The sequence below is a fragment of the Myxine glutinosa genome, chromosome 9 (assembly GCF_964187855.1).
Source record: "Myxine glutinosa chromosome 9, kmMyxGlut1.1, whole genome shotgun sequence".
NCBI lineage: Eukaryota > Metazoa > Chordata > Myxini > Myxiniformes > Myxinidae > Myxine > Myxine glutinosa.
In genome coordinates, this window is record NC_136269.1 from 61,201,389 (window position 1) to 61,221,118 (window position 19,730).

At 45.9% G+C, this 19,730-nt stretch overlaps 2 protein-coding genes across 8 annotated transcripts in view; one reads left to right on the forward strand and one right to left on the reverse strand.

The window, feature by feature from the left end:
• Window positions 1–19,730, reverse strand: part of ABCD4 (ATP binding cassette subfamily D member 4) — a 680,822-nt gene that overhangs the window by 153,307 nt on the left and 507,785 nt on the right. The window contains exon 1 of one of the 5 annotated variants that reach the window (XM_078784393.1): window positions 12,368–12,452. The exons of 1 other annotated variant lie outside the window; for it this stretch is intronic. In XM_078784393.1, the coding sequence (XP_078640519.1) occupies window positions 12,368–12,390 (23 nt within the window). In that variant the 5' untranslated portion in view covers window positions 12,391–12,452. Of the gene's footprint in view, window positions 1–10,265; window positions 10,474–10,641; window positions 10,745–12,367; window positions 12,453–19,730 lie in introns of those variants that run through there. 3 more of the 5 variants (XM_078784392.1, XM_078784395.1, XM_078784394.1) reach the window with 3 other exon arrangements.
• Window positions 10,484–19,730, forward strand: part of APMAP (adipocyte plasma membrane associated protein) — a 91,023-nt gene continuing 81,776 nt past the window's right edge. Inside the window, exons 1-3 of one of the 3 annotated variants that reach the window (XM_068099017.2) lie at window positions 10,484–10,581; window positions 10,826–10,927; window positions 17,163–17,355. In XM_068099017.2, the coding sequence (XP_067955118.1) occupies window positions 17,267–17,355 (89 nt within the window). In that variant the 5' untranslated portion in view covers window positions 10,484–10,581; window positions 10,826–10,927; window positions 17,163–17,266. Of the gene's footprint in view, window positions 10,582–10,825; window positions 10,928–10,954; window positions 11,098–11,573; window positions 11,594–17,162; window positions 17,356–19,730 lie in introns of those variants that run through there. The other 2 variants (XM_068099020.2, XM_068099019.2) reach the window with 2 other exon arrangements.

Consider the following 19,730-nt stretch of genomic DNA (forward strand, 5'->3'; position numbering starts at 1 on the left):
GGGAGACCAGTCCAGATGATTAATGGCTGCTTGAAGACCGTGCCAGTTGGCCTGAGTGAAATGCCAGACTCGTCGACGCTGAGGAGGCTCTCTGAGAATGGTCAGAAAGATGTCCACTTTAACAAGCACATGATCAGATGAGCCGATTGGAGCAGAAGAAGAGCAGCAGACATTTTCAGGGAAGTTAGTCATAACCAAGTCCAGAAGAGAAGATGCTCCGTTGACTGAGATCCGGGTCGGGAAATTGACAGATTGTGTCAGTCCCAGTGAGTCGCAGAAGTCCTTTGCTGAAGAGCCATGGCTGGTGAGAGAGGTACCCACACCCAGCCAACTGGCATGGTGACTGTAGTGAAAATGTATCAAAGTTGAACCCAGGTGTGATGCTCACTTAAACCACTGAGAGGCGTCTATAAGACCTCGGACGTCCGCGACTCCGAGCCACTCCTGCGACATTTACTCTATGACATGTAGACTCGGATGGTACATATATATGCAGATATTCTGGGCTTGCTTGCATTGACTAATATTATCGAACCTTTCTATAAGATGCCAAGATCCTGATATATATTGCATGATTGTTTTCTACAGGATGATGCCAGAGATCTGATTGTTATTAAACCTACCTATGGGACAAAGTTGTGGACTTGATTGATTTCTACAACACTTCATAACAATCAATCTCGCCGTCCACCCGAGAACAAGAGGCGAACATGGCGGGACACAGGATGATCCAGGTGCCGCAATTTGCCGTCGACTCACAAGCAGCGGATTCGGGCTCGGAGCTGACGCATTGGCTCAAGACCCTGGACAATCAGTTCAAAGCCCAGGACGCCGCTGTCACTGATGAAACGAAATTAGATGTACTTCAGACTAAAGTACACCATAGCGTCTACAGGGGAATCGAACAGTGTACTACATTCAATGCAGCTGTGACGGAGCTGAAACGAATTTACATTAAGAAAGGAAGTGTGGTTTATTCCCGGCATCTGCTCGCAACGCGGAGTCAACAGCCCACTGAGACGCTGGACCATTTCGAACAAGAGCTGCGACGTCTACTTGCAGATAGTACTCCGGAGGTATGCACACATGAGCAAGTACAAGATGATCTTGTACGCGATTCTTTTGTCTCTGGGATCAGCTCTTCAACCATTAGACAAAGACTTTTGGAAACTGCGGACTTGACGTTCACGGAAGCTTTACGGCTGGCGCACGTATACACTGAGGCTCGGGAACAATCTAACGCCTATGACCACACACGTCTCACTGCGGGGACTTCTCAACAAGCCCGACCAGAGAGAGCTACCGCCGAGGACGCGGGAGCGGACTCGACCTCACTGCCGGAACCCCTGGCCTCTCCCGAGGATGACCCAGATTCCGGCTTGGCGGCAGCCACAGCTGCAGGACCAAAGCCTGGACGAAACGCTACGTGTTACTTCTGCGGGAATCGACAACATCCCAGGTCAGTGTGTCCGGCTCGGGAAGCGGTCATTTGTGTTCGACAAAAGGACACTTTGCAAAAGTTTGCCGAAAAGCTGCGCGGGGCAAACTAACTTGCGCGACCTTGAATGGGCTTATCGCCGAGCCAACGGGCCGAGCACAGAGCAGGGCGCCTCACCCGACTTTGATGAGCGGCGCACCTCCTCGTGGGCCCGTGGCTGCGCGCTCGACCTTGGTGAGATTCATCGGGCCGCCAAAACAAATGGCGCAAACACGACCAAACGCGGAGCGACTGTCCTTGGCTGGTATCCGAACGTCTCATGATGGCTTTGAGACTCCCCGCATGACTCTAGCACCATCCGAAGGCTGCTCGTACAAACTACAAGCTCTTGCTTCAGCACGGGAAACTGCAGTTGGCTTCGACCCTTCTCGCATGACACGGGCGCCATCCGCTGGCTGCTCGTATGAACTACAAGGTCCTGCTTTGGCACGGCAAACTGCAGTCGGTTCTGAAACTACGCGCTTGACACGAGCGCCATCCGGAGGCCGCTCGAACGATCGGAGAACTGTAGCTGGCGTTGGATCTGCACGCGAGGTGCGATCATCTCGCTCGGATGGCTCGATACCTGCCGGTCCACCCGGCCTTGCTCAGGCCATTATCCCACTTATGATCGAAGGCATTTTTGCTCGGGCTTTAATTGATACGGGGTCCACAGATAGTAATGTCGATCATCGACTGGTGCAAAAACATGGATGGCCGATCCTTGGGACAAGGCGTCGGATCTTTATGGCCTCCCAAGGGCTTAGGCTCAGCACAAAAGGGGAATGTCGATTGAAGCTTGTGAAAAAGGGACGCATATTTCCAGATGTACATCTCATGGTCTTACCTGCATTATGTGCTGATATTTTGTGAGGACATGATTTTTTTAAGTGACATAGATGTTTGGAAATGGAATTTGGTGGGACTGATACGCTTGCTGTGTGTGCACTCGCAGGGATGAAAATTGAGCCTCTTTCGCTGTTCCCCAATATGACCACGGACTGCACACCTGTAGCGGTAAAATCACGGCGCTACTCACGAGCAGACGCACAATTCATTGTGGAGGAAACGGCCCAGCTCTTAAAGGAAGGTATCATAGAACCTAGCCGGTCGCCGTGGTGGGCCCAGGTCTTAGTGGTGCGAAGTGAAGCGCATCGCAAACGCATGGTAATCGACTATTCGCAGACGATTAATCGATTTACACAGCTGGATGCCTACCCTCTACCGGGGATGGACGCACTGGTTCGACAGGTGGCCCAGTACTCGGTCTATAGCACTCTCGATCTGCGTAGTGCGTATCATCAGATCCCCATCTCCGGGGCCGATCGCATCTATACCGCCTTTGAATCGGGTCAAAGGTTATACCAGTTCACCCAACTACCTTTTGGGGTGACGAACGGGGTTTCCTGTTTTCAGAGGGCTATGGACGACCTCATCGCTAAGGAGAACTTGACAGATGTCTTTGTATATCTGGACAATCTTACGGTTTGTGGGCATGACCAGGGGCATCATGATGCTAATCTGAAGCGCTTCCTCGAGGTAGCGCAGAGGTATCGCCTAACCATGAATGAGGCGAAGTGTCGTTACTCCACGCGCACGATAGATCTTCTGGGGTACACCGTGACCCATGGCTCTGTTGCTCCAGATAAGGAGCGTCTGCGACCCTTGCTCGATATGGCCCCGCCCTGCGATCGAGCTTCGTTGAAGCATGCTCTCGGGCTGTTCGCCCATTATTCTAAGTGGGTGCAAAATTTCTCCGCGAAACTCCGCCCACTTGTGGCCTGCGAAGCATTCCCCATGAGCCCTGCCGCCATGGCTGCTTTTCGGGGCCTTAAGTCCGACATCGCTGGCGCCGCTGTGGCAACGATCGACGAGCGCAAATCTTTCGTCTTGGAAAGTGATGCCTCGGATCATGCGATAGCGGCGACTCTCTCCCAGGGGGGGGCGCCCTGTGGCTTTCTTTTCGCGGACTCTCACCTCCGCTAAGCGGAGGCATCCGTCTGTCGAAAAGGAAGCGTACGCGATCGTCGAGTCGATTCGGCGTCCGTACTTGCTCTGACGATGCTTCCAAATCATCACGGACCAACTGAGCGTTGCGTTTATGTACGACACCTTACATGCTCAACGCATTAAGAATGAGAAAATCACTCGCTGGCGTATCGAACTCGCCGACTTCTGCTACACCATCAAATATCGCCCGGGGAGGGATAACCTGGTCGCCGACGCCTTATCGAGGCCGGCTACGTGTGCGGTCTCATATCTTTGGAGGGTCTGCGCGCTTTGCATGACACTATGTGTCATCCTGGGGTGACACGTTTCGCTCATTTTGTGCGTCGTGGTAACCTGCCGTACTCGGTTGAGGACGTCCGCCGGGTCTGTCGCGACTGTGCTGTATGTGCGGAACTCAAACCGCGTTTTTACAACCCTCCCATGGGGATGCTGGTTAGGGCTACTAGACCGTGGGAGAGATTGGCGATGGATTTCAAAGGGCCGCTGCCGGTGTCGAGTAACTCTCGTTATCTGCTCACTATCGTTGATGCGTACTCGCGATTCCCTTTTGCTTTCACATGCGCAGATATGACGGCCGCCACGGTCATACGGTGCCTGCAGAAATTGTTTTCTATGTTTGGGTATCCGGCCTACGTGCATACAGATTGGGGTGCGGTGTTCCTGTCCCAGGAAGTGAGGAGCTTCTTGCTCCAGAATAATGTCGCTTCTAGCTATACCACCCCGTACAGACCACAGGCGAATGGGCAGGTCGAACGCTTCAATGGGATTATATGGAGGACCGTCATGCTAAGCCTCAGGACCCTCGGCCGGGGCCTAGATAAATGGACTTGGTCACTACCTGCGGCGCTGAACTCGATCAGGGCTCTACTATGTACGGCCACCAACCAGACTCCTCATGAACGGCTGTTCCACCACCCAAGAAGCTCGGGTAGTATCCGATCTTTACCTAGTTGGCTCGCTGATCCGGGGCCGGCCTACCTCAAACGTGCGGTTCGCACGAGCAAGTAAGATCCCTTAGTGGATAAGGTGCAGGTACTCCAGGCTAATCCCGAGCATGCTCGCATGATGATGGCAGATGGACATGAGTCCACTGTCTCCGTACGCCATCTCGCCCCTTGTGGGGTCGTCGACCCTTACGGGGACATCGACGAACCAATTTACGAGTCTATGGACTCTCCCGATGCTCCGCCTATGGAGCATCTGCCGTCCCTCCCGTCGCCAGATACACCCCTGCCTGAAGGCACTGTGGTGCCCCCTCCGACGCCTGCCTCCAGTGGCTACTCCGATGCAAGGGACTCCGGGCTTGGGGATGTCGTACCCGGTAGTTTCCGGACCCGTGCTGGCAGGGCAATTCGCCGCCCTGACCGCTACGGATGGACCGACTGACATGGACTGACATCACTAATCAATCAATGCTGTCGCATGCTTGATTCCTGCCTAGCGGCAGTGTAGTTCTAACGGTGGGGAGAATGTAGTGAAAATGTATCAAAGTTGACCCAGGTGTGATGCTCACTTAAACCACTGAGAGGCGTCTATAAGACCTCGGACGTCCGCGACCCTGAGCCACTCCTGCGACATTTACTCTATGACATGTAGACTCGGATGGTACGTATGTGCAGATATTCTAGGCTTGCTTGCATTGACTAATATTATCGAACCTTTCTATAAGATGCCAAGATCCTGATATATATTGCATGATTGTTTTCTACAGGATGATGCCAGAGATCTGATTGTTATTAAACCTACCTATGGGACAAAGTTGTGGACTTGATTGATTTCTACAACAGTGACAATTGAAATCACCACATATAAGGAAGAGAGAGGTGGGATGGGTAGATAGGAGTTGGTCCATTTTATCAGACAGCGAGATGTAGATGGAATCATCACTGTTTGGTGGACGGTACAACACACATATGAACAAAAGGTGGGAGCGAAGGGGCAGCTGTAGCCAAAGGTATTCCTGGGGGTGAGGTGGAGAGAGGGCAGTGCAGGGCGAGTGAGGAAGAGAGTTTTTTTATAAAGATAGCAACCCCACCTCCAGGACGAGGCTCAGGTCTATCATACCGGAGGAGGGAGTAACCTGGGAGAGATACCAAGGAATCAGAGACATCATGAAGGAGGAAAGTTTCTGTTAAGCAGATCACGTCTGGTTTGTCAGAAGCAACCTGTATGGAGAGATCAGTCAAGTTTGAGCGAAGGCCCCGGATGTTTGAGGTCCATCCCGTTAATGAAGAGGAAGGGCGAGCACCGGATACAGAACGGGGGGGGGGGGGGAGGGGTAGGGTAAGATCTGGAAGAGGAGGAAGAGTTAGGGAGAGCTGTTGAAGGTGTGTCAGAGATTTCAGAATAGCTTGGAGAAAGGGAAGAATGGGGCGGACAAAAGGTTTGATAGTGATTGGGTGAGGCACAGTGAGGTGTTATTTGAGGAGGGGGAAGAGCGAGGCAGAAGGTTGGGGGAGATGAAGGTGAAAGTTGGAAGGGGGAAGAAGCGGGGAGGATGCTTTGAGGAGGAAGGGTGAGAGGGGAGTCTAGGAGGGGAGGAGCGAGGGAGAGTCTCAGAGGGGAGGGGTGTGGGGGGAGTTTAGGAGGGAAGGGGCAAGGAGGAGATTTGAAAGGGATGGGTGATGGGGACGATTTGGAGGGGAGGGGCAAGGGGGAAGATTTGAAAGAGATGGGTGATGGGGAAGATTTGGAGGGGAGGGGCAAGGGGGTAGATTTGGAGGGGAGGGGTGATGGGGAAATTTTGGAGGGGAGGGGTGATGGGGAAGTTTTGGAGAGAAGGGATGATGGGGAAGATTTGGAGGGGAGGGGCAAGGGGGAATATTTGAAAGAGATGGGTGATGGGGAAGATTTGGAGTGGAGGGGCAAGGGGGAAGATTTGAAAGGGATGGGTGATGGGGAGGATTTGGAGGGGAGGGGCAAGGGGGAATATTTGAAAGAGATGGGTGATGGGGAAGATTTGGAGGGGAGGGGCAAGGGGGTAGATTTGGAGGGGAGGGGAGATGGAGAAGTTTTGGAGGGGAGGGGTGATGGGGAAGTTTTGGAGGGAAGGGGTGATGGGGAAGATTTGGAGGGGAGGGGCAAGGGGGAAGATTTGAAAGGGATGGGTGATGGGGAAGATTTGGAGAGGAGGGGCAAGGGGAAATATTTGAAAGAGATGGGTGATGGGCAAGTTTTGGAGGGAAGGGGTGATGGGGAAGATTTGGAGGGGAGGGGTGAGATTGGATTTTGAAAAGTGTACGATTAATGGGAAACGAACATTTATTGCAAAATGAGTTTCTTGAGACCTTCGAGTCAAAAATACGTTTGAGGACGCTGAAGGAGGGGTGGTGTGCAGGAGAGTTTCGGGAATGTAGAAAAGAGGAACTGTAAGAGATGGAATTTTTTTTTGGAATGAATAGATTTGATGAGCAAGTCGAAAGTATCCTTTTATAGAAGAAGAAGAAAAAGGTGTTTTAATATACGACAGAATACAGTTCTTCAGGGGAAAGTTTAAACATTTTTAACAACGTGATCACTTGATCACGAACAACGTGGTCGAAGAACGAACTAACAATTAAGAACAACGAATGAACGAATAAGAGCAGAGAAGGAAAGATTTTCTGGTTTTTTTTTTTTCTGAGTTGAGATTTTCAACAAGGGAAGTATGGGGTGAAAGACTGGGACAAAAAAACAGGGAACGAAAGTAATTGCAGCGCAATCGACGAACCGCTGAGAGAAAAACAAAGCCTCAAGGTTGGACACGGAAGCCTACTAGGCCTCAGAATACGCGACACAAATTAACCGACGATTTTGTATGCAGGTATGAAAAATGAACACCGAGAATCTTACTAAAGACACACTATAAGTATACACACCGAAAGATAGATACAGTTACGACAAAAACACAATTCTGAAAAAATTACTTAACTTCGAAAGCGTGAGCGCATGGACAGCTTCCAAAGAACTTGACCTCCCTTGAGATGCAGAAAATAGGGCAAAATGGAGAAGATTGTCATGGGGACCGCAAGGCTAACCCCCGCTCTCGCAGGGAAAATGGCCTTAAAATGCATGTTGTTGTTACTGTTGTTGTGGTGTCTGTGTTGTCCTGTGTTGTCACTGAACTACTCCCACAACTTTTGTGAAATCCTACCAAACTTCTGGTATGCACCTATCTCTCCCATGGGTATGTCCTAAGGGTGTATATAATATATATATATTTTAAATGTTCCAATTTTTTTTTGTGGGGGGGGGGGGGGGGGGAATATTTTTTTTCAACTTCGACTGTTTATAAAATGTAATATCATGTATATTACAAATACATTTGTGCATTATGATTGTTTGAATTATGATTGGTGTAAACCATGACTAAACAGAAACTCAGTTGCAATCATTTATCGAGATATCGACACATCTGGGCAGTGTCTGTTGTCACTGAACTACTCCCTGAAACTTTTGTTTCCGTGGTTGTGAAAGTGTTTTTAATAACGTGGTGGTGGTTTTGAATCACGTGGGGGTGAGGTGTTTTGAATTATGTGGTGTGAGGTGTTTTTAAATCACGTGGTGGTGAGGTGTTTGATATTACGTGATGTTGAGGTGTTTTGAATTACTTGGTGGGAGGTGTTTTGAATTAGTTGGTGATGAGGTGTTTTGAATTACTTGGTGGTGAGGTTTAAAAATTATGTGGTGGTGAGGTTTTAAAAATTATGTGGTGGTGAGGTTTTAAAAATTATGTGGTGGTGAGGTTTTAAAAATTATGTGGTGGTGAGGTTTTAAAAATTATGTGGTGGGTGAGGTGTTTTTGAATTATGTGGTGGTGAGGTGTTTTGATTTACATGGTGTAAGGTGTTTTGAATTACAATGGGGGTGAGGTGTTTTGGATTACGTGGTGGTGAGGTGTATTAAATTTGGTGGGGGTGAGGTGTTTTAAATTAATTGGTGGTGATGTGTTTTAAATTAGGTGGGGTGAGGTGTTTTAAATTACGTGGGGGTGAGGTATATGAAATTACATGGGGGTGAGGTGTTTTGAATTATGTGGTGGTGAGGTGTAATAGTCCCAAACTTCCAGTCTGCACCTACCCCTCCCATATGTATGTGCTGAGGGGGTTCCTTTTTGAATTATATATATATTTTTTCAACCTAAATCTTCAACCTACATTGCTTATAAAAAATGTTACGACCACAAACACTACAAATAAATTTGTGCAAAATAATTGTTTGTATTGTGGCGGACACGTGGTAAATAAATTACATAAATAATAATTAATAATAATAATAAATAACATAAATTAATAATTAAAATAATAATAATAACATTAATAATAATTAATAATAATAATAAATAATACGTGGACATAAATAATTGTTTGTATTATATTTACTAGGACGTGCCCGTACGTGGGTGCCCGTTCCTTGCCAAAAAAAAAAAAAAAAAATGTCTGGGCGTGCCCGTAAGTGCGTGATGTGACCGTACAATGAATGTATCGTCCCGACGCCGCAGCTCGGATGGCGCTGCAGTTAATCGGGCCTGTATCGGCAGAGTTATTATAAACGTGTACTACAATCGATCGTACCTTACAGCGTCTGCTCGCCACGTTCAGCATCAGTACGTCGTCACTATGACTATCCGTAAGTCCGGAAGTGACGTCATCATTTGACTGTCCGGAAGGTCGCATATCGCAGTTACGATGAATCGCAAATTAGTTTTAATTAGTTTTAAAACATAGTTTAACGCCAACATAGTTTGCCAACGTGAAATAAATGAATACGCTCTCAAATGTGCCGTCCGAGGCAGAGTCTGTTCGGCACGTTCGGCACACGTGATAGCTCGCTGCTCTCTGATTGGTTGAATCGTTTTTTGGACATAGCTCGGTAACTACTTCTCCGATTAATATGAAACCTTGAAAAGGCACATCCTCAGGTCCCCAGCAATATACCTGGCAAGTTTAAAGTATATCGGACCCGTGGTTGTCGAGAAACAGCGGGACATACACACAGACACACAGAGATTACTGGAATTATAGATAGACTAGGGCTTGCCCGTACTATATATATATCTAAAATTATATCCCCCCCTCTATTTACATGAAATGGTTTGGTCCAAAGCGAACGGCTTGCGAGTGGTGACATTCCCCCCCCCCCCCCCCTCTATTTACATGAAATGGTTTGGTCCAAAGCGAACGGCTTGCGAGTACGGTGTTTTTTATCGGACCGTGGAATTATAGATAGTAGTTTTAATTAGTTTTAAAACATAGTTTAACGGCAACATAGTTTGCCAACGTGAAATAAATGAATACGCTCTCAAATGTGCCGTCCGAGCAGAGTGTGTTCGCCACGTTCGGCACACGCGATAACTCGCTGCTCTCTGATTGGTTGAATCGTTTTTTGGACATAGCTCGGTAAGTACTTGTCCGATTAATATGAAACCTTGAAAAGGCACATCCTCGGGTCCCCAGCAATATACCTGGCAAGTTTAAAGTATATCGGACCCGTGGTTGTCGAGAAACAGCGGTCACAGACAAACATACACACATACACACATACACACATACACACAGAGATTAATGGAATTATAGATAGATGATTGGTGCAAATCATGACAACACAGCAACTCAGGTACAGTCATTGACTCATTATCCTCAGCTAAAATAAGCCCGTTCCTCTGTAACGACGCGTGGTGATGGTAGCGCAGCGAGCCAAGCCAAGCCAAGCTCGTATATAATATCACCAACGACAATTGTTCTTCTGAGCGGACCACCATTGTCTGTCTATACTCTATAACTATAAGGTAAATATGTACCACGTGTCATGGTCCACATCATCACTTTACGTGGAATTCCCGTTCCTACGAATAGCCTCCACACTCCAAACACCTGCTCATTTGAGGTGAGCCATCCACAAACCCATCAGACTCGTCAGAGACGCGGTTACCATGCTAGTACAGACGACGTGTAGTAAGTACAGTACTAGACTACTAGTTCAACTCAAGTCTCAAAAGCGCATGACTCACGAGGAAACGCCCCTTTCGCTGGCACCAAGACCAAGACGGCAGTTTTCTGTTTAAAATCAAACGCAGTTGCCTCTGTGTAGGCCTTGGACATATAACTTCACCAAAAGTAAGCACAATTTTGACAGTTTCGCATGCAATCACGGAAGCAATCATGAAAAGGACAAACCTATTAGTATTATTCATCTGCAAGTCCGAGTTGAACATCATCCAACAGCCGGATTACGGCGCAAGAGGCAAAGTGAAAGTTGTAGGAATAACAATCACTCTGCTATTTCGGATTAATATTCCATTTTGTATTATTGTAACACTTTTCAAACACTTTCTTTCATTTCGTGCTTTTTATTCCAAAGCACGAAGGACGGCTGGGCGGTGCTCGCTACTTCGTGGTCCTGGGTAAGGCTTCCAGGCTCCAGCGAGCGAGCTGTTTCCCTGGAACTGGAATAACCGCCCCGGTGGGTGTTCTGGTTGTGCGGCTTTAATTCTCTCCTTTCTTTTTTCCCCCTTACCACCTCCTCCCCTCTCATTTTTCTCAACCTGCCATTGTTTTCAATTGACCCCTCTTCTCTCTTTTTCTCATGTGCGATTGCTTTGTTATTGTTATTAAAAAGTGGTGGAATTTCAGGTACGAAGTGTACATTGTGTGCCTTACAATCGAGACGAAAGAAGTAGCTTAGCATTGCCTGCTGAACGCGATAAAGTTGCATAAGTCATCCGATTGCCATTGTTTCCCGCCCTTTTTCTTAACCCCTTAAACTTAAAGCTTCAACTAACGCTTGATCCTTTGTTCCGCTTGCCAAGCTCCTTGCAAAGCAGTTTATACAGAACGGCTGGCTTGACAAGCGATATCAAGCTGCTTGCTGAATGAACACCACCCATATTACATCCTTATGGTGATGCATTTTGTCACAACTTTGGTTCCTTACCTCCAGGCAATATTGTATCCCCAGACTAATATTTAATGTACCTGCTGTAAAACTCAGGTTGAATGACATCATGTAGAGTAAGTAGTGTGTGTTGTGATCTTTCATCACCTGCTTTGCTCATGATGTACCAAGGCATACTCTGTATTACAGACCGTTGGTTCCACCAAAGCAGTTTCTTGGCCTAGGGTCATGCTGGTAGGTTTGCCATCCCTCTCCCAGCAGTAGTTAGGGCAGGAATTTGGAATTTGGTGAAGGTGCTGGAGATAGCTTACCTACTCTTTGCAAAAGACACTGCGGTTTATTTATCGTCCACCAACTAATGTTGGCAAATGGGACGGACGCTCTCTCTAATTACAAGTCAAGAAAATAATGTTTTCCCAAATGCAGTTTGTAAATATGTCCAACGCATTCATCCCAATTGCAATTTATTCCATGCAGTTGGTCTCAGTTTTGAGAATATAATGTTCTTTTAACATTTAGTAGCATCAATACATCATAAAAGGGCTGGCGGGATAACTTTGGCCCAAGAGATATGCGCACTCGCCCCTGATCTGTCTGTCCTGGGGTTCAATCTCGACCCGGCTATAAACTGTCACCATGGAGTTTTGAACGTATGGCGATGGATCAATGTGTGCGCCGTCCATTGGAAGGATGTTGGCAGAGAGGACCCATCTGCCAGCACTGGTTGTTGGTGGAATGTAAATGTCCCACCGTTTGTTTGGAAGAGGTGAATTATTACCGGCACCCTGGACAAATTACAAATTCCTGCCAACTTTAGTCGAGTATCCTGTGCCATGTGTCAGATTGGTGACGTGCCTGATATTATTATTATTATACATCATACACTTTGGCAAATCTCAGGTTCAACATTTACCTTTGGATGGAATTATCCGATGACTTTTAAGTGACCAACTGCCACAAACAATTTGCACACTTTGGAATCATCACACTTTCTGTAGGGAAACTTACCCCTTTCCCGACTCGCTTGCCATGCTTGGTTTTTCACCAGAAAGACACGGCTGGTGGCTGGTCTCCACGTAATGAGAAATATCAACACTTCTAAGAAAAAGATAAGGGTAACCAAAGGTCGCGAATGATGTGTGATAAAAGTCTTGATAAGATATATGCTTCTTGAAAAATTAATCATTGTTCACAATGTCAAATAAATATCAGGAGTAAGCATGGTTTAAAAAAAGCTGGAGAACGAAAGAAAAAAAGTGCACACCATTTGAAAACATTGTATTCATAAACAAACTGCTTAAGTTTGGATGATGAAAATTTGAAACATTCTTGTAATCCATATGTCCAATTGATAAGTATTCCCTGCTGAAACTTTGGGGTGTGGGCACTCGCCTTTGAGCTGTCCACTCCGGGTTTGAATCTTGACGCAGCTATGAACTGTTACTTTGGTGTTTTGCATGCACGGCAAAGCATGAGTATGTGCACCTTCAATCAGAAAGATGTTAAACCAGGGGATCTGTCTGATAACACTGGTTGTTTGTGGATGTAAACTAGTGCACGGGTGTCTTTGCTATTGCCAACACACTGAACAAATGGCAAATTCCTGCCCAAATCACCTTCAGTCGAATGTCAGGCCTTGCCAGTCCGTTAGTGAATATTTGGCCATAATCTTTCACTGGATAACCCCACAATAATATGGGACTAATTGTGGCCATTAAAGAAGATTATAGGCCCAGTTGCATAAAATTCCCTTATGGTTAAGGAAAGATTCCCCTTAAGGTACACTGTGATTCCTTAGCAAAGGATTTCCTTAAGGGCTGTTGCATAAACAACCCTAAGGAAATCCTCAAGTAGGGATTTCCTTAACGTTGAGGAAATCCTTAGGAGCCATTGCTATGCTAGGCAACCATTCAGATTAGGGATAGGAAGAGGTGTCTGAATGCAAGAACACGAAATGAACGCCTACTTTTAAATGACGCTTGGTGTATTGCTGCATACACTTTTGTGTTATGTTTCATTGGCTTCTGGATGAAGGAGGAATAAAATGATTGATTATTCAAATACAAGGCATTCTTGTATATAATTAATTTGATTCTCATTAAGCATTTTATTGTAAATGCGTTAATGTGTGCAGTAAATGTTTGGAAACTTTCCGATAATGGTGAAAATGTGAAACTCTGAAAGTCAAATATGGGTGCGAAACTACAAGCAGAATATTGTGGATGTCATGAAGGAATGAAATTGTTATCTGGGTCACTGTTCTGCCGCTGAGTGTGTTTCGCAATGTACAATCATTTCTCAATTGCGGAAGTATTGTTCGATCAGCCTCTAGTGTTCGAGACATCTTGCACGATAATGATCATCCTCTTCGTGACCAATTTCCATGTACGACGCCATTTAGAAACTCAGAGGTTGGAGTTTAAGGACGGGGAGTTGGGGGGGGGGGGGTTGGGAGGGGAAAGGGGAGGTGCTCTCTTTAGTTTAAGGTAGCTTTTAAGCAAAAACTTAAGGAAAATTCGAATATGCAACGATCCTCAAGCTTAGGATGTCCTTCAGGGAAACTTTTTTTCTTTTTTTTTTTTGTATACTGAATCGAGGCTCGTGAAAGAGCTAAAAGAGCTAAAAGAGCTAAACTTGAGGAAGTATTTAAGTAAATCCTCAAATCTTTCCTTGAAGATGCTTTATGCAAATGGGCAATAGTACTTTAGTCGTTGTAGTTATTTATTTGACGTTATAAGGGTACACAGTTTTTTTTTTGTTTTTTTACAAAGCTGAAGGTTCATGGTGGAATAGCTGTGGTCGAACAAGTTATTCAAACATAGGGGCAATACCCCTGGCACTCAACTGGTAAAATATACAGTATACCGCACTGACTAAAGGTATTTAAAACCAATTTCAATGGTTGCTAGAAGACAAGGCAGCATGTAGAATCATACTAACATAATCATAAGACTTTAAACAAACAAACAAAAAAATACTTATTTTGGGGGTTGGGGGAGGTGGGGGGTTGCCCCCCAAGTTTATAGGAACATACCTCCTCAGACCCCAATTTTTCTAATGCTGTGAACAAACGTTGGTACATCACGGGTGATGAAGGTTGTGGTGAAGTTTCATAGAAATTGCATGTGTAGTTTCTGAGAAGAAAGCAAATACCTATTTTGGGGGGCAACCCATCCCCACCCCCCCCCCCCCCCCCCTCGTAGATCCCCAAAGGGGCAGATTTTTTTTTTATGCCGTGAACAAACTTTGGTACAGCACGGTTGGTGACGTTTGTGGTCAAGTTTCATCGAAATCGTGTGTGTAGTTTCAGAAAAGAAAGCAAATACCTATTTTGGGGGGTCAAACCTGGACCCACTTTGACCCCCGTAGACTCCCTTAGACTTTGATTTCCTTCGTGCCGTGAACAAACTTCGGTACATCATGGGTGATGAAGGTTGTGGTCAAGTTTCATCGAAATAGTGTGTGTAGTTTCAGAGGAAAAAGCAAATTTGTATTTTGGGGGGGGGGGGGGGGGTCAAACCTGGATCCACTTTGACCCTGGTAAACCCCCTTAGATCCCGACTTTTTTTTTAATGCCGTGAACCCATTTTAGTCACAACACAACAAATATAATTTCTGCCAAATTTGGTCGCAATCCCATCAGCGGTTTCAGAGAAGTTTCAAGTGTTTATGGATCGACGGACGGACTGACGGACGGACGACGCGCCATCGCATAAGCTCCCCTGAACTTTGTTGCAGGTGAGCTAAAAATAGGTTTGCTTCCGGGTCACTCCACAAGCAGTTGTCCCACATGCGAAATGACTCAACACATCTTATGATATGAGGGTGACAGGCTTTTTTGTATACATACTTCGCCGAGGCTCGTGAAAGAGCTAGAATTAATGGAAGAACAATTCAGTGAAATATTGCTGATTGGTAAACAAATTCAATGGTTTTGAAGGTGGATAGCATCTGCCCAATAGAATTGTGTGCCATCAACATCTCTCAGTACAGAGTGAAGCAAAGTGAATTACCAAGGACTGGTCACCAAAAAGGGCAATGTGCAATGGTCACCTGTATCTTCACAAGTTTGCATTAGCATTAGTGCTGGACAAGTCTATTCCTGCCATAACCTCATCATTAGTAAGCCAAAATGCTCAATGTGAAATGAATATATGTGGGTGTTTGGAAGGTGGGGCAGGGGTGAGGGTGTGTGGCAAAGGTGGAAATAATAGTAGAGCTAGAAGAAGGTTAAAAAAAAACTTGGTCATAGACCGCCACTTGTGATATCAGTCAGTCACTGCGACCTTGCCCTTTGGACCTCAAAAGCAATGGGCTTTTAGCTTTTGATTGGTGAACCAATTCAGTGACTCAATTGGCCAATTCTGTTCAAATGTCAAATCAATTGGATGAAGTTTGAACATTTTATGTAACCTTGACCTTTCACCTTTTGACTTAATGACCTCAAAACAATAGGCTTCTGGCTTTTGACTACCTCTACCAGGTGGTTAAGTTTCGTGAAGATCAGAGTACAACTTTGACCTGTAGGCAATTGATATACAGACAAACGGACAGAATAACAGACCAGACCAACCAACATATTATTTGCAAAACTACAATTCTGCAAATAATAACTCATGACAGAAGAAAAAAAAAGATTTGAAAGACAGGTAGAGATAAATGTTTTACACCCTCTATGTACAATTGCCAGATTTAGTGGATTGACCATTCATAGTGAATAATCAATTCAGGTAGGAGAAAACTTCAATCAAAAAGTTCAACGCATTAAAAGGGAAGGAGGGGCCATCTCTACTATGAGTGGTCAAAACATCTTGTGTATTAATATCTGATAGCTGAGCCTGCACATACCCCCACACCACCCTTACGCAGTCTCGTTTAAAAAAAAAAAGGAAAAAGTTCATCCTGTTGAACCGTAACTTGATGTCTGCATTATTGTGGCTTAGCCACTGGTGTTCCCGTCCTCATGTTGTGAGCACAAAGTACATACAACTCTTTACTGTAGTTTATAGGATGATTCCATGCAAGTCTGGATAAGTAAGAAGAAAGAGACAGACTGAAATAGGTATTGACACGATGCCCAAACATTAGGTGGACCGAAAGTCTGATTACCAAGATTACCATGTGCATTTTCAGCCAAATCTTTGTGCATGAGACAATTGAACACTGGAAGTTGAAAAAAGTTTCAATGTTAAATTTGGTAGGTGAGAGATGTAATTGGCCTCCAAACAACTTGGGAAAACAACTTGGGGCATTTATCTGAAAAGTGATGAAAACGCATTTTATCTCAGTATAATTACTTTTGGGCCACCCTGTATAGAGAAAATTAGTCCATCTTAAAAGTTAAGTAAATGTCTCATAGAATTTGTTTACCTTCTCAGGGGCGGATCCAGGAATTTCAAGACAGGGGGGGGGGGTGCATGAAACTATAGTGCTTGGGGGGATAAAGGGGGGACCTAGGGGAAATTTGGGAGCCCCCCCAGGAAATTTAAAAAAATTGATCGTCAGAAACAGCATTTCGTGCGTTCTTGGAAGTTTCTGCAGTTCCTTGCGTTCTTCCCTGTTCCAACAGTTCAGCAGATTCGCACCCCCTGCACCCTCATCCTGGATCGAGGGGGGGGGGGGGGCGCACCTTGTACAAAACTTTTTGAAGAACGATATTTTATGCCCTTTCAATTTTTATGTGCATTGTTTAGCATGTATACATGACAGTTTGTAACGAACTACTTTAAGGCATGTTTTTGTTCCACACAACCATTTGACCACAGGGCATTAGGCAATGTAACTAGGCTGCGTATTTCGACAGTGGCACAGCTGCACCGGATCCACACGCATTGTTTGACCTTGGAGAATCGAGATAGGAAAACTGGGCCGTTCGACATCACCAGCAAGACAAAAGACTGAGCTAGGATGGATGATTTGGGCGTGCGGAGGAGAAAACCGATTCACGACACTGAAACCATTCCGGATCAGCGACCTGAGCCCAGAAACTTTTGCAGGTGTGTGCTGAAGGTATTAGGTGCACTGTTAATCATGCTGGCTATGCTGAACACATGTTCACACTGTTTAAACTCGGTTTACATAATTGTGATGGAATTCAGGCCCTGCTGTAGTTGATTCATTGGAGTAAGTACACTGGTTCTTGTGCAGCTGCTGCACATGTTCTTATTTAATTAACATTGCAATTGAGTTTTCGCAACTCTTCAATTGTGTTATGGTGAAGGTCTGTTACCTTATTGGTTCCGGGAGTGGTTGCAAATGCTTTGAAGGCCCAATTAGCCCTCTTGTGCTGTCGCGCTGTTACACATCCCAATATAATGAACAATTCAATGTTTAATTTCTTTTAACGCATAATGTATGGTATTATGCAACTTGGTGAATACAAAACAAACGTACTTTCACAAAAAAAGGTTATGCATTTATTTCCGCAGAAGAATACCAATGGGTATAACCTACAGGCAGGCAGCCATATATTTATTGTATACACAAATAATTGCCCTTCTCTTCATCGCTCCGACCAACCTGCGGAGCATATCCCGAGATGATGTTCACCAAGAGCTTTCCAATCATCATTTTCACCATCATCAACCTTTCACTCACTCTAGTCACACTCACCACACAGTCTACAAACTCCTCAGAAAACAGGACACCAACACCATTCACGCCTTCTAGGCACCCTTGCCACACAAACTTGTATTTCTGTCCCTGCCTACCCTTCACCATTCTCACACCACTTCCCTTCCATCTCGTCTCCTGCACACAACATATGTCCACTCTTCTTCTGACCAATACTTCCACCACTTCTCCTGATCTCCCTGTCATTGTCCCTGCATTCCATGTCCCAAACCTCAGAAACCGATCTCCACGTCGGGCATCAGACGTTTCGTCGTCATAAATGGAGTGGTTTCCACCCTTGCTTCGATCGGGTTCCCCACCTTGAGTTTTGACGAGAGGGAGTGGGGTCCCTCATGGGGTACTTCAGGCTGTACCCTGCCCATATGTAGTTGTAATTGTCATGGTTCTCTTTTTGAGGCAATGTTTTTATGGCCGGATGCCCTTCCTGACGCCAACCCTTTTAGTCGCCTCTTACGACACGCAGGGATACGGTTTACCTATTCTAAACCGGGGTACACACCGGTAAATGCCATTGGTGAGGTATGTGGATGGACAAAAGGACCACGGAGGCACTTGGAAACATGGTGGTGGGATGACGAAGTTGGAAAGAAGATTGACGAGAAGAGGAAGAATTTCAAGGAGTGGCAGAAGGTGAAGGGTATGGGGGCAGAAAAGGCAGAGCATGAAAGTTATAAGGCAGCCAGGAAGGCTGCAAAGAAAGAGGTAGCAAAGGCACAGGAGGCATGTAGGAAAATGTTCAGAGAACCCTTGGATTTGGAAGAGGGTCAGAGAGCGGTATTCAGGATTGCAAAGCAGATAGTGACAGAGAGGTGTGATGTGATGGGGGTGTGTTGCTTGAAGGATGAAGTGGGACAAATCGTTGTGGACCCAGATGGAATTAAAGGAAGATGGAAGAGATATATGGAAATACTGTTGAATGCAGAGAATGAATGGGATGGCAACATAGAGAGTAACCCAGTTTTAGGACCGGCAGAGAAAATAACCGAGAAGGAAGTTGAGGAAGCGATAAAAGCAATGAAGAGTAGAAAAGCGGGAGGGCCGACGGGAGTTGTGGGAGATATGTTGAAGGCAGCAGGAAATTGGGGTGTGAAGAGAATGACAGAGATCTGTAATCTGGTGGTGAAAGAAGGCCGCATTCCAGTGGCTTGGGAACTGAGTGCCCTCGTCCCTCGATACAAGGGGAAAGGTGACCCTCTGGAGTGTGGCTCGTACCGAGCGATAAAGTTATTGGAGCATGGAATGAAGGTATTGGAAAGGGTGTTGGAGAGGAGTATAAGGAAGAAAGTGAAGATTGACGAAATGCAGTTTGGATTTATGCCAGGAAGAGGGACGACAGACGTGCTTTTTATTGTGAGGCAGTTGCAGGAGAAGTACATGGAGAAGAGGAAGAAGTTGTTTTTTGGGTTTGTTGATCTGGCGAAAGCATTCGATAGGGTTCCACGTGAAGTAGTGACATAGGCATTGAGGAAGTTAGGAGTGGAGGAAGGGTTGATCAGAGTAGTGATGGCAATGTACAAAAGAGCGCGCACAGCTGTATGGACGAAGGACGGGAACAGTGGTGAGTTTGAGGTGAAGGTGGGAGTGCATCAGGGTTCGGTACTAAGTCCACTACTATTTGTACCTGTGATGGAGATGCTGGCTCGGAACGTAAAGGAGGGTTTACCGTTGGAGTTGTTGTATGCAGATGATCTGGTGTTGATTGCAGAAAGTATGGATGGACTGAAGGAGAAGATGAACA